The following is a 13,743-nucleotide window of genomic DNA, read 5'->3' on the forward strand; positions in this document are numbered from 1 at the left end:
TATTTGCCTATACTCTCCGAGAAGTCTGTTCTGGTTTTGATAGACCATCATGTGACTTTGTTCTGAAGAATTTAGATGTACTTAGCTGTTAAATGTACTTATATAAAGCACTTTATGTAGCAAAGCGGGTCCGGGGCAGCAAGAACTGGCCATGGCGGTCTCTGGCCCATTTTGCTGGGAGAGGCAAAGGCTGCCTGTCTGCACAGCCAGAGGTGACAGGGCAAACCACTGCATCGGCTCCTCTTTCTAGTAGCAGGTACCACTCTTAATTGGCTTTTGACCCTACTAGCATTGTTCAAAATTTTTTTTTTAGGCAATAAAATTCAGTTTTGTCAGCTATACCCTTAGAGTAGTGGAATTCTGTGGGACTGAGGATGCACAAGTGCAGGCAGCAGCTCAGCAACACCAGGTAAGTTACTACTACCTGAAGGTGCGGGTGCCTGCATAGAAACAATGTTATAAAACAGAATCCTTCAAACTACCTTTTGTCATCAGAGTATTTTGCTTAGACACTGCATGGAATTGATTCACTAGGTGGCACACACTCCAGCTCAGAGATACTTGATGTTTTCAGCAATTAGATTGCTTTGTTGTGTTTTCTTGATGGATGAAAGCTGAAATCATAACATAGGTATATAAGACATGCTTTGGGATGAATAGAAATCTTACAGAAAAGATTACATTCTTTTATAAATTATTCCTCCCTTGCACTGTCAAAAATTTTGAAAAGAAAAAACAAACAAGCCAGCATTAAAGGAAGACAATATGAAAGATTTCTACCTGCTGTTGGGCTAGCCATTGGTTTTTCTAACCGAGAATGGTCTTTTCATAGTTAGTGATTACCAGGCAACCATGAATTAGTTTGATTCAAAATCCACTTTAGTGAAGAGGCAAAAAACCCCAATCCAGCCTTAATCAGTCCCCTACTTACTATAAGAACAAGCAATAGTCTTGTTTGGAAATAGGCCACAGAAGGAGGGAAATGCAAACAGCAACCATTAATGCACATTTCACCTAAACCACATAATGTTACTGTTGTAAAAAAAATATTTATTCATACTCCTGGTGCAACCATCTATTGCATACAGACCAGCAAGGTGGAGTTGTATGGTGGTTTGGTTTGTTTGGTTTGTGTTTTTTTTTAACTATAGGAGCTTTAAGTTCTGGAAAGATATCATTGCATTACGTTGCCAGGCAGCACAAACAAGAAATTTGAACCAGGGTTATTTTCAGATTTCACTGTCACCAATCTGGTACAGTATATGAACTTCAGACCTGGCAAAATGCAGCTGAGAGCACAGATTACTTTCTCTAATACCTATTCAGAAGCATTCGATTCCTTAAGGATCTTTCAGCTCAAGAGTCAAACACTGCTTCATACATAATCAAACGCAGTTTTCTATACCTGTACAAGAGCATTTTTTTTACTTTAAACACGCAAAATACTCACCAAATCTGTACGCATGGTTCCTCAGACTTCTTTCAGCACCACACAAATGCATTCTTTACAAGCCAGCTCTTGCATACAGCCAAGTCGTTTCTTCCTCAGGTGTTTGTACTATAGGAAATTAGGACTTCATTATATGGAAGAAAAAAAAAAAATCAAATCAGCCTAGCATCAAAACATTAGACTGTTGAGTGATTTGCACAGAAAACAGCTTCAAATATGGGTGTATGAAGGCTAGGGGACACATTCCTACTTCAGCCTGCTCAGTTAATGAAGTTTGTGGCTTTTTAGTTTTTCTTTAAAAAGCAGCTGTAGCAGCAGGAAATACTCTTTTTAAAGCACTATCAATCTCCATCCCCTTCCTGCTTCACTATAGCCTGTTGGACAGGATTTGATAAATGCCATATTCACCACTAAATCTCTGGGCTACAAAAAATAAATGGCGGACTCAGGGTTAGAAAGGGATTAGGAGACTCAATTCAGCAAGTTTAAAATATCAAAAGCCATCCAGGATTAAAAAGACATCTTTTGAAGGTCTCCTAGCAGGAGAGAGCAGAACCAGGACATACCAGTATCAGCTGAAGTGCCAATAAACACCTTTACAGCTATTTAAACCTGATGCAGAATATAGAAACCTTCAACATACTTCGATGGTGAGCAGATTCACTGCTCAGGTCATTCAGTATCTGACAAACAGTAGTGTCTGAGCAAAGTGACTCACCAGAGGACTCACAGCACCTCATTGCTCATGCAGTTTGGAAGGCAGAAAGATGGCACTCCTCCAAAGGGCATTTATGTGGAGGATCTCCACGATCTCTTCTTTGTCTTCCCTTAATTATTAGTGTACATAAGTGATTTTCAGTTAATTTACAGCAAACTAAAGATTCATGTTCCTTTGTTTTTTCCAAGCTTCATAAATACCCAAGTTCACCACTGGTTGCACTGCTATAGAAAGGAGCAAATGGGAACAGACCATTTTTAAGCTAGCTGCTGCCAAGAGAGACGCCTATTGAACTGTACCCCAAGCAAGTCTACAGTCAAGGGGTCCAACAAAGGCACCACACTTCTGTTAGAAGTTTTTGCAGTCCACAGATCAATAAAATGGTCATGATGGGGAAATCACTAAATACACTAAGAGTTAAAATAAAAGCTGTTCAAAATTAATCTACATCTAAATCTAAAATGTAATCTAAATGTAGATTAATCTAAATGTAATCTAAATGTAACCTAAAATGTAGATTAATTTGATCTAGCACTACTGTGTAAAAACACACAGGTAACAGCCAGTTTCTGGTTCTTCTATTCCCATTTCCTTTTCAAGTAGATACTCGACACAAACTTTGGGCATGGAAAGACCCAATAAGGCACTTTGCATTTTAATCAAGACATTGTTCATTAAGTAACTTGCAAAAGATTTTTGGTGTTGGATAATTTACGTGGAAACATCTCAAACATCCTAACAACTAACCTTTGAAGATTAGTAATTTGCTCTGAGCCTAACTATGAGGAAGAGCCATGTAACTTTGGCATTCAAAAATCTACAGCTGTGATGCATCTGGGCACCACCAGAACTGCAAGGCTGGTTTCAACTTATAGATGAAACCATGAATACATATCTGCCAGAACTGCTGGTAAATGACTTATGGAAATATTGTCAAGACACACTGCGACTGGAAAACATTTTTGAGGAAAACTTGTAGAAACACTTCAAATTAGCTAGAAAATAAAGCTCTCAAATTTTGCACTTTCAAAACACTGTCAAGACACTGTGAACTTGATTCTTAGAAAATTATTTTGCATTATTAAGCAAAAGAATCAAGTTCTAGGAATCAGCAGAATAGGTAATTGCTACTTTTTGCACTTTAACAGTAGCTGGAATAAATAAATGTCTTTTTTGTTACAGCCCATAAATAGGTAAACATACTTCCTTCCTGAGTAATCACATGCTTTGTAATCTACTATAACTTCTACTCTTCAGGAAATAAAGTTGGAGTCACACATTCAGTTTTAACACCTACCATGAGTTTTAACAGTCATCAACATGTCAAATGGCTGGCTGCTTTTATTTACATTTTCAAGGTGGGCCTATTTTCTAACCACCTCCTCACATGTTGCGTTTAGAACACACACGATGACTCCAGATATAAAATGGAAAAGGTCCACTTCGAAAGTACATTAAAAAAGTTGCCACCAGCCATTAGACTACTAGTTGTTTTCTGAAGATTAAGTTACTGGAAAACCTGAGCTGCAAATTCTGAGGAAGCTGCATAGAATGGAGGTCACTGAACAGATTCATGTCACGTCCCACAAACAGGAAAATGTACTTACCTTTTGGCTTTTTTTCTGCCACAAGATGGAAGACTGATAATTTAAAAAAAATAAACACACAGCCTTTAACTATAAACACCATTTGAACTCCTTTTAAAAAAAATTAAAAAAACCCTTAACAAATCAACCTAACATCAAACAGGAAGATACATAAACATTTCAGCTTATTTACATATTTCAAATGGTCTTTGGTAGGCTACTAGCAGCAAGACTATGAGAACTTTCAGTGTGTGTACGTCCCCCTGCTGATTTACACGAGGAAGGCAGATAACCCAAGTTAAGAACATACTTTAGTGCTTCAGGAACCATTCTGAACAAGGTTTCTAGCTGAAGGTAACTCAGATTTACTTTTGCACATTTCTGCAATGCCCTCCTCAGCATGGCAGCCTCGAAGAGCTGCTGTCCTGCAGCTGGAACACTACCCCGAACCCAGGTTCAGAAAGCAAAGCAAGTGGGTGCTTGCACAAGTTTCCTATGTATAGTGCAGAGGAAAGTTAGAGAAAAATAATATGTTAAGAACCCTTTAGACATGCATATTCTTCCACTTATTCTCAGGCATACAGACTCTGCTGCAGCTCTCCTGGAAGGAAAAACAGCAGACCAGGCCCACTCGAACAAAACAAGCTTCCAAATTTCAGGCAGAGAGGCCCAGCACTCAGCTGGGGAAGCACCCAGATACTACAAAAATGTTACAAAGCACCTCAGGTACTCTGCTCTTGCCATAGTACCGTGAAGAAAAAAAAAAAACAGGGTAAGTGTCAAGAATGGTGATAAACTGCAGTAGTTAGATTAAACATTTATTTTGCATATATTCACAAAATCTTCACAAAAGTATTCAAACTCAAAAAGGAATTAGACTTGAGTCAAATACAGAGATGAAATGTACACGACAAATAAGCAGGCAAACTAAAAGGTCTTAAAAGTATTTTACTTCAGATTGAAAAACGAACAGTTCAACTGTTCTGTTTAAATAAAGATTTGCAAGATATACAGTATTTTATGAATACAATGCTGGTCATTTGAGGCAATGTAAAACACCTCAATTTTTCCTTCATGCTTTTTTTTTTCTATCCTTTTTTTTTTTTCTTTTATAAAGATACTGTTTACCAAAAAGAAACTTGAGCAGTCCAGGAAAAGCTATTTTCCATTAAATTTATGAAAACCATAAATTGAGGCAAACCTAAGATTCCCAATGGAATCAAGATTATCTTCCCGCTACCACCACCTTAAAATTATCACATGCTTATTGGAACACTAATATCTGCACCCTAAGAGTACATTTGCTTTCAACGATGAGGGTGATTCTTTTAAAAACACTTCAGTGTGGTAAATGCAATAGAGATTTTTGCAAGTATTAAGTTTTGGAACAGTTTTGCTACTAGCCGCTAACAATACTGGATTAATATAATTTATAAATAATTGTTCCCTAAGCGGTGAACATAGGTCTACACATTCACAATAATCTGAAACAAAATAAATACTGTGATTATGTATAATGTGGTACAACTTTACTAGTTTCTAGGAAAAAAAAGCTCAACACCTTGTTGATAAAATAATCTGATCAAATTAAGATGTGAATGTAAAATTTAAAAAACATTGTCAAATTAACATCAGTTAAGCTTAGTGTTTCAGTAAATGTTAGAACTTTCCATATTTTGGAATATATATTTTTTCTTTTGAAGTAGAACACTTTAATGCATTGAAAATGTTTGTTAAGTGATGACATCAGTTCTGGTCTTATTTTAGCATTATTTTACTTTTTAAATCATTGCACTCATCAGTGCCCATTAATAGTCAGGTCAGGCTGTAGTATTCCATAAATGTATATTAAAAAAAAAGTTTCTAAAAGCTAATAGTACTTTTTATAAAAGCATCATCTCCAGAACAGCTGCATTAGATACAGCCATGTATGCCGAGTACGGACTTTCCTCTTTAAAGAAATATGTGAAAGTAAATGCCATTTAACTTTCTACCATTGAAGTGTCCCAACTCCTGCTTCAAGCTGTGCCTGTGAATGCAATTACACATTTCATTCGCATTCATGGCATCAAAGTTACTGCAACCTAGACTTGTAATGTGACTGAACCAGACAAATGCGGAGTTTAAATTAAATGATAACTAGGTCAATGAAGAAATACTATGAGATATGAAAGGTTTGGGTCTTTAAGGCAATACAAAATATATTTCATTATTTGAAGTTGTTTTTTGTTTGTTTGGGGTTTTTTGTCTTTTTTTTTAAATAATTAAGTGTAAATATAAAAATGTCTAAGAGGGGAGTGAGAAAAAAATACTTCAGTTGTAAAATTTACTTAAAGCTTCAACAGTTATCACCTCCTACAGGAGTTAGCAAAAATATAGAAGACAAAAAAACCCAGACCTGGAAGCAGGAGGGAAGGCACAAACAAAGAGGCATGGGATTAAAGCAGCCCAGGAATGCAAACGTCTGTAACAAACTGAGTTTTCTTGTTTGTTTTTGAAAACTGAAATTAAAAAAATATGAAAACAATCACCACCACCAATCAAACAAAAAACCCCCAAGTGTCTTTATATTTCTTTAGAAAAACAGAAAGGGTTGGGGAGATACCACTGAGGGGAGGAAGAGAAGGATGCAAATATAAAACCCCACTGCCTGAAATGATGGCACTCTAGAAAACAAGGTGAAGGTTACTTCTCTGAGATGACAAGCTCAGTGTCTACACAAAGTACACATACACTTTATACAAATGAAAAACTTCATTTGCCACCATAAACCTTTCTTTCAGAGGAACAGCTGTTGCAGATCAAATGTTCTATTAAATGCCAAGAAAAGAAATTCTGAGCGATGTAACTAGTAATGTCTCTTTATACGGATGTTAAAATGACAATTCAGATTATGTTCCAAACTAATCCTGAGAAAAATTTATGTTTACAATTTAAACAGTAATGTTATGTAAAAAGTATTAACAAATCCACTATTACAAATGTCAGTTTTCCTATATGGTCATCTATATATACACAATAAAATAGTAAGTATATGCAAAAATAATAAAAAAAATCATGCAAATTACTTTTACCTTTAAAGGCTGGGTTTCCCTCAAAATACAATTTTTTGCTTTTTTTTTTTTTTCCTATTTTTTTGTGTTTTATTTGTTTGTTACCACCCCCTAGACACACTGAGTACTACCTCTACAGGTCAGCATGAGCTGATGGGAAATACATTTATTTTACATTCAAGCTTTTATATCCTAAATGACCCTGTTGTAGCATATGACTTATCAAATGAGCAGCCTTTTTCCTCTATTTTTAAAAATTTTGTTCTTTTAAATTTTGTTTTTAGTTTTTTTCTTTTCTTTTTTTTTTTTTTTTTCAGTGATCAGTCTTCATGATCCGTTCCGTGGCGAGCTGGGAAAAAAAAATATATGCAGTTGCTAATCAATGTCTGAACAGTCTGAAGCTCTGGAAGAGATCCAAGGAGTCACTATCAAACTATCCTGTAGCATGATATCATTGCACACAGAAGAAGAGTCATAAAATAATAGGCAACTATCTACAAAGGTCTGAAAGGGCTGCATCCCTCTTGTGTTTCCTCTTTTTGCCATGGAAAAACTGATGGTGTGATTTGCTGCCTTGATGTTGTTTGTTTGTGACTGAGGTACCGTGGCTTGAATTTGTTGGACCTTGGAAGCCTTTGTTAGAAGAGCGAAATAAACGTGCAGATCCATGCTGTAAAAGAAAGAGCATGGTAAATCAGTGCTAAAATAAAGCGTGGCAATTACACAACCCTGTTTCCAGCTAATGTGGACATTAACTCAAGAAAGGGTCATACCTGAAAAAACTGATATGGCAAAAGAAGCTAGGCACAGTACCATGAGTCTTTCACTTCGGTGGCTGCAATCAAATGTCCGTCTCTAGACCCAAAACCATGCAGGTCAAGAGAGAATAGCAGAGCACTCTGAATTTTGAAAAGGATAGAACTGTTCTATCGCTCCCATTTTGCAACCACCAAAAAAGTGTTTTACAGAAATGGAAGCCCATAAAATCCACAGACGAAGATTGCTCAAATCTCATCTTCTGTGCAAAATCAAGACAACATTCTTTTGAGACCAGGACTAATTTTGTACCACATCTTTTTACAGATGTAGAGTATCTCAGATCATGCATATTCATATTCCAGCACCAGAATGAGCTCTGCCTAGTAACACAAACACACATTCATGGTGTATCCAAGGCTTAGTTTGTAAACTGCCTTGTTACTAGCTGGAGACAGACCACCAGCAAGTAGGAGGCAACAAGTCTTCAGAACTACTGTTCAGGAATATTCCAGAAGATTCCAGACTGTTTTTCATACATTAAAGAGGTCCTAAACTCTGAAAAAGTATAAAAATTTAAACTGCATATATCCAAAGTATATTGAATATAGAGACATATAATATTTCCAGATTACTGAGTTGTCATAGAAGTACTCCTCAACATGAGAAACCCCCTAAATGCACAAGCTCTGGTAGGTATCATCATAAAGGTATTTGTCTTTAGGGGGGAATGAGAGGGAATGTCATATATCAGCAAGGAATCTCCATCTCCCTTAATGAAAGGCAGTTCAACAAGTACCAACAGCTAACAGAGCAGCCAGTCATAATTTTAAACACATATTTTTGCTCTTTTTAACTGAGTGTAGGCAAGTCTTATTAGCTCTCAAATTCTGCAGTAAAGACTGGACTGACGTGGTTTTTGCCAAAAGGAAATGGGTGCAACACAGCTGTATGCTTCTGGCAAATCTATATCTCCCAAAATAAACTCAGTCCAATTTCATCTGTTTTAAAGCTGGGAAAGCCACTGTTGTAAACTCATCTCTGTAAGCTAAACAGAGAACCAGGTGAGTTTAGATACAATCAGTGCTCAAAGCTTTCTAGTGGGGCAAAGGGGAGGAAAAAACCTCCATGTTTCCCTTCCAGAACAAGCTACCCTTCCATGGAGGGTGTGTGTAATATTCAAATAATCTATATAATTGTTGTTTCCAAACATTTCACAAACCTGAGATTTGTTCGTGTTGCTGGATGTATTGGCTGTTTGGCTATTTTGTGTTTTCCCACTTGACTGGGAGGATTCCAGTGACACTTCTTGTGACCCCACTCTGTTTGTGGTAGACTGACGACAACTCAATTGTTTAGAGGTTTTGCAAGGTGTCCCATCAGAATCCTTCAGGAAAATGTAAAGTATTAGTGAGTTTTTCTTTGAGTTTTTCTACAAGTGAGTTTTCCCTTAAAAATAAAGCTAGCAGTAGACAAAACTTAAAACATACTTATTTTGTTAGATATTAAAAGTCTTTCAATCAAGAATTCTTACTGAGTAAAATGGACAGATTAAAAAAAATGTATTGATGCATGATTCTGATTCTGGGATTAATCTTTTACTCTTTTAATAAAATTCCCAGACTTTTTTTTAAGGCTTTTGGATTTTTTTAAAGCATATGCCTTAGGACTACCAGTCTTTTTTTTTTAAAATACAGTTTTCCCAGAGAAAAAAAGGCTATGTAACTTTGTATCTACTGTGTTCACTTTCTACATGTGTTGTATCAAAAACACACCACAACTTACATGTGTAGAAATTGCATAAGAGGTAACATCTTATGCAAGTTAAGATTCTGGATGAAATAACTAACTAGGATTCCAAGCTTTCCAAATGTGTTCTGTGGCAATACAAATCAGGAGAAGAAAACAAAAACAAAAAACAAACAAAACAAACAAACAAACAAACAAACCAAAAACAAAAACCAAAAATCAGAAAGCCTCCAGTACTTACTACATCACTAGAGCTGGACAGTGTAGATGATGATGATGATAAAGGACCTGATGAAGAATTTGAAGAATGTTTACTAAGTGTTTCTGAAGTTTTATTTCTAGGTTTTCCCAGTGCTTCGTTCTCTTCAGCAAGATTATTGTTGCATTTGTCTAGCTGCTGAGTATCTACTATCAAGGTTACTCCATTACCTATTGAAAACAAAACAGAAGCATCACCACACATTAACTGCTAAAGTATGTTGCTTTTTAAAAAAAAATACATACCCACTCAGGTATTATATAACTATTATATCCAGCAGGACATGTACAGTCATCTGCACACGTACATACTTCTAATGCACGCAGGCACACATGTGCATGTGTTTACATGTATGTTTTGCATGCAGCAAGCCAACACCTCGCAGAGGGTGTGGTGGTTTCCTGACAATGTACACTATGAAAACCACCAACCCACAGCTCAGGATGGAATTTAGACAGATAAGACATGTAAGAAGGTAGTAACAGAGCTCAGATGTGCTGCTTAATAACATGACACACTTGAACAGCACTCAAATACATAGGTTTAAATTCCGTTCCAATAGGCCCAATACTTATCAACTCCCATTTTTCTTCTGCTGAAGCTGCTAGGGTCATAAGAACTCCAAGTAAGTCTGGTTGCTTTGTATGATACCCTGCACTGAAAAATATTACATACAGAACTCTCATATCTCACTAACTGCTACCTTAGAACACAAAAAAAAAAAAGAAAAAAGAATCGGAACTTAAATCTAAACTAAATCTACAAGATGACCACTGTAACTGTCACCATTATCTTCCTGTTACAGGGTTATTTTTATTTTTTTAAATACACCAGACACCTTGGAGTTACCTCTGATTTATATAATATATATTTATTGCTCCCCTAGATGTATTTGCATATACAGTTTAATACATACATCACAATAGGTAGCCAAGAGTTACTCTAGAGCTTGTGGGACTGAACTGTGGTTGTCTGCCATTAGCAGGGGCCACAGCAGTGCCACAAGGGTCTACAAATTGATAAAACACAAATGGCCAAGAAGCACATTCACTTCACAAGGATGGTGAGGGAAATCACCAACAAAAGATTTAAAACCAAATAAATAAATTCCCAGCCTAAAGACTAGGCAGTTGTGTCATCTTCTCTCATTGAAACCTAATAAGAGAAGACTTCTAGTAGCTAACGCTCTAAAATTAACTGTAGAGTATTAAAATTTATTTTAATTTGAAAATTTCCAGGCAGCAGATACACCTACACCAAAAGAGCATGGCAACTGCCTGGTGGAGTCAGAACGTGGGCAATGAAAATAAAGATTATTTTAAAGGACATTTTCAGCACGTTCTCTGCCTAGATTTTGTGTTTCCATGTGTTAGTACCAAGAATTATGATTGATCCTTCAGCATTTCTCTGTTTTAAAGACTTATTCCACTTATATGGTCAATCCTGGTTTAAATATTCCTTCCATACACATACAATATATCAAAACTTTAATATGAAAAATAAGAGAACAAAGGAGGGTCAGGATTTAGATTTAAACTAGCATTCTCAGTAACTCTTTTTAAAACCTTGTCCACATTGAAAGGACAAAGGAAGTGTGATAGTAACAACAGGTGTGATTTAAATTGGTAGTTTTTCCAAAGCCTCCTTTTGCAAGCCAGCACTCTAGACTGCTGACCAAATCTATTGCAGGATAAAGATGTTGTGGTATAGCCTTTTTAATCTTGTAAGAATCTAAATTTTCTGGATGAGAAGACAAGAAGCCGTCCATCAATACTGATCAAAAAGGTGATTTCATATTAGGATGCATACATTGCCCTATGTGGGGCAAAAGCAGCAATAAAATTTATATCATCAAAATATGCAGGAAGTTTCCCCACTATCAGCTCTGCTCAGTCAAAACTTACCATTACACGAAGACTCTGTCCTACTTTGCATTCCCCACTGCTTTGATATCCAGTCTCTGTATGTAGCCACTTCTTGTGTTACTCTAATTATTCTACCTAATATACTGTGAACGAAGGGGGGGTGGGGGAGGAAACCAAACATCATCACCATTAATTTTTAGGTACACAAAAATGTAAGCAATTAATGTCTGAGATTTGGACTCATAAAATTTACCTTTCTGTTTCGTTGTTAGGATAATATTTAGCTATTGGGGAAACCGCATGGCTCAAAACAACATAGGCATAATCAAAAGCCTGTTTCACTTGCATGGCACCATAGGAACTCCTCCCAACATCATTACCTTAAAATAAGAATATAATTAAATAAATAAATAAGATTGAACCAGTGGTTACCTCCTTTCAGGCACGAGACAGTAATATTTTTCAGAATTGTCCTTAAGACCTAACTCACTGCAGTTACTTCTTGTGGAATAGAAGAGGATTAGTGAATCATAAACATGTGAAAGAGCTTCAAAGACCTATATATTTTACACGTACAGAGGCCCAAAACGACAATTCTCTGGGTAAAAGTGTAATACATGAAGAAAAAAATAATGTACTACATGTCCTACACATAACCACTATCTTGGATGATGGTTTTTTAGATCAGAAATGCCTTAACTCTTTTCTACGAATGGCACTTGACTCACTGCTTCAGAGGCTACCCATTTAAGTCAACAATCAACCTTAATGTAAAGGGAACAGTACAGAATGGAACCACCGTGTATTTATGTGACTTTACAGAATCAAACTGGAGAGCATGCTTAAGAGTTACATTAGGAAGTGCAACCGTGATACTGGCAAGCAAAAGCTTGAAAGGGACCACGTGTACACACAGGTACATCTAGCCCACACTCAGGCCTACGCTGATGTAGCTTTATTGCTGTTACCACAGAGCACGTGGAAGTTGTTTGGCATGCCCTCTCACACTCTACCTCCTGACTGCAGGACAGGCATTCTATTGGGTGACATGGTAACTTTTGCTAAAAACACATCTTGAAGAAAATCACTGTGTTCTGAGTGCATCTTGTGTTCATAGGCATGAATGAGGTGCTTCTGTTTGGGTTTTGGTGGTCAGTCATTCTATGCTATTTTTTTATTTAGTTCCTCTGGATTGTGCATTACCCTAACTTTTTTTCTTAGTCAATACATTAAATCTTGGTTTATGAGGGTACCTGGCTGTAATGGATCTTCAATATACAACATTGATGGTCTGTAGCCATCCAGCATGCTTTTTTGCACGTCATCCTTGGCAACGTAAGAGCCACCATCCTTTATTCGGATTCCAGTCTTCAGGTAATTGAAGTGACGTCCATATAATTCAAAAAACTCTATTAAAAGAACACCATAGTTGGCATTGGGCATACAGGCATCTTCCCTGGGATGCAGCTATTAAGAGAGGAAAAAAAAAAATTTCTTAAGACTTCAAGTTTCAAGTGCCTTTACCTGCCTTTTCTTTTTCACAGCAAACGTCTAAAACCAGTAATAAATAATAATAAAATGTAATAGATAAAGCAAACATCTCCAAATATAGTATTTTTCCTTAATAAAACAGTTCTGCATCTTTAAAACAAAATGCTATCAAAACTTTTATAAACCAGTTACCTCTTAAAAATAACACTGGAAAGTATTATTGTATTTGAACTGTCAGTTTAATAAGTGAACTTCCGGCGTTCATCATAGAATAGTTTAGGTTGAAAGGGACCTTTAGAAGTCACCTAGTCCAATCCCCCTGCAATGAGCAGGGACATCTTCAACTAGATCGGGTTGCTCAGAGCCCTGTCCAACCTTACCTTCTGGGCAACCTGTTCCACTGTTTCACCACCCTCACTGTAAAAATTTTTTCCTTATACCCAGTCTAAATCTACCCTCCTTTACTTTAAAACCGTTACCCGTTGTCCTATCACAACAGGCCTTGCTAAAGAGATTGCCCCTATCCTTCCTGTAGTCCCCCTTTAAGTACTAGAAGGCCGCAATAAGGTCTCCCTGCAGCCTTCTCTTCTCCAGGCTGAACAACCCCAACTGTCTCAGCCTGTCCTCACAGGAGACGTGCTCCAGCCCTTGGACCCTAATAGCAGGGTTCTTGTAAAAAAAGCAGAGATATTTGCACTCACAAACCTGGATTTGCAATACAAATATAGGCTTTTAATGTACACAGCTATATAAATGATCCCCTCTACTGTTAAGTATGTAGCCTGAGAGATTATGAACAAAACCAGTTTGTAATTG

General features: G+C 36.8%; 1 protein-coding gene across 1 annotated transcript in view; it reads right to left on the reverse strand.

Moving 5' to 3' along the window:
* Nucleotides 1–4,540: 4,540 nt before the first annotated feature.
* TENT4B (terminal nucleotidyltransferase 4B) overlaps nt 4,541–13,743 on the reverse strand; it is a 43,802-nt gene continuing 34,599 nt past the window's right edge. Inside the window, exons 7-12 of the mRNA XM_064459424.1 lie at nt 12,690–12,903; nt 11,690–11,816; nt 11,476–11,579; nt 9,554–9,741; nt 8,786–8,950; nt 4,541–7,477 (exon numbers count right to left, since the gene is read on the reverse strand). Of these exons, the coding sequence (XP_064315494.1) occupies nt 7,298–7,477; nt 8,786–8,950; nt 9,554–9,741; nt 11,476–11,579; nt 11,690–11,816; nt 12,690–12,903 (978 nt within the window). The 3' untranslated portion in view covers nt 4,541–7,297. The remainder of the gene's footprint in view (nt 7,478–8,785; nt 8,951–9,553; nt 9,742–11,475; nt 11,580–11,689; nt 11,817–12,689; nt 12,904–13,743) is intronic.

Source organism: Phalacrocorax carbo, chromosome 8 (assembly GCF_963921805.1).
Source record: "Phalacrocorax carbo chromosome 8, bPhaCar2.1, whole genome shotgun sequence".
NCBI lineage: Eukaryota > Metazoa > Chordata > Aves > Suliformes > Phalacrocoracidae > Phalacrocorax > Phalacrocorax carbo.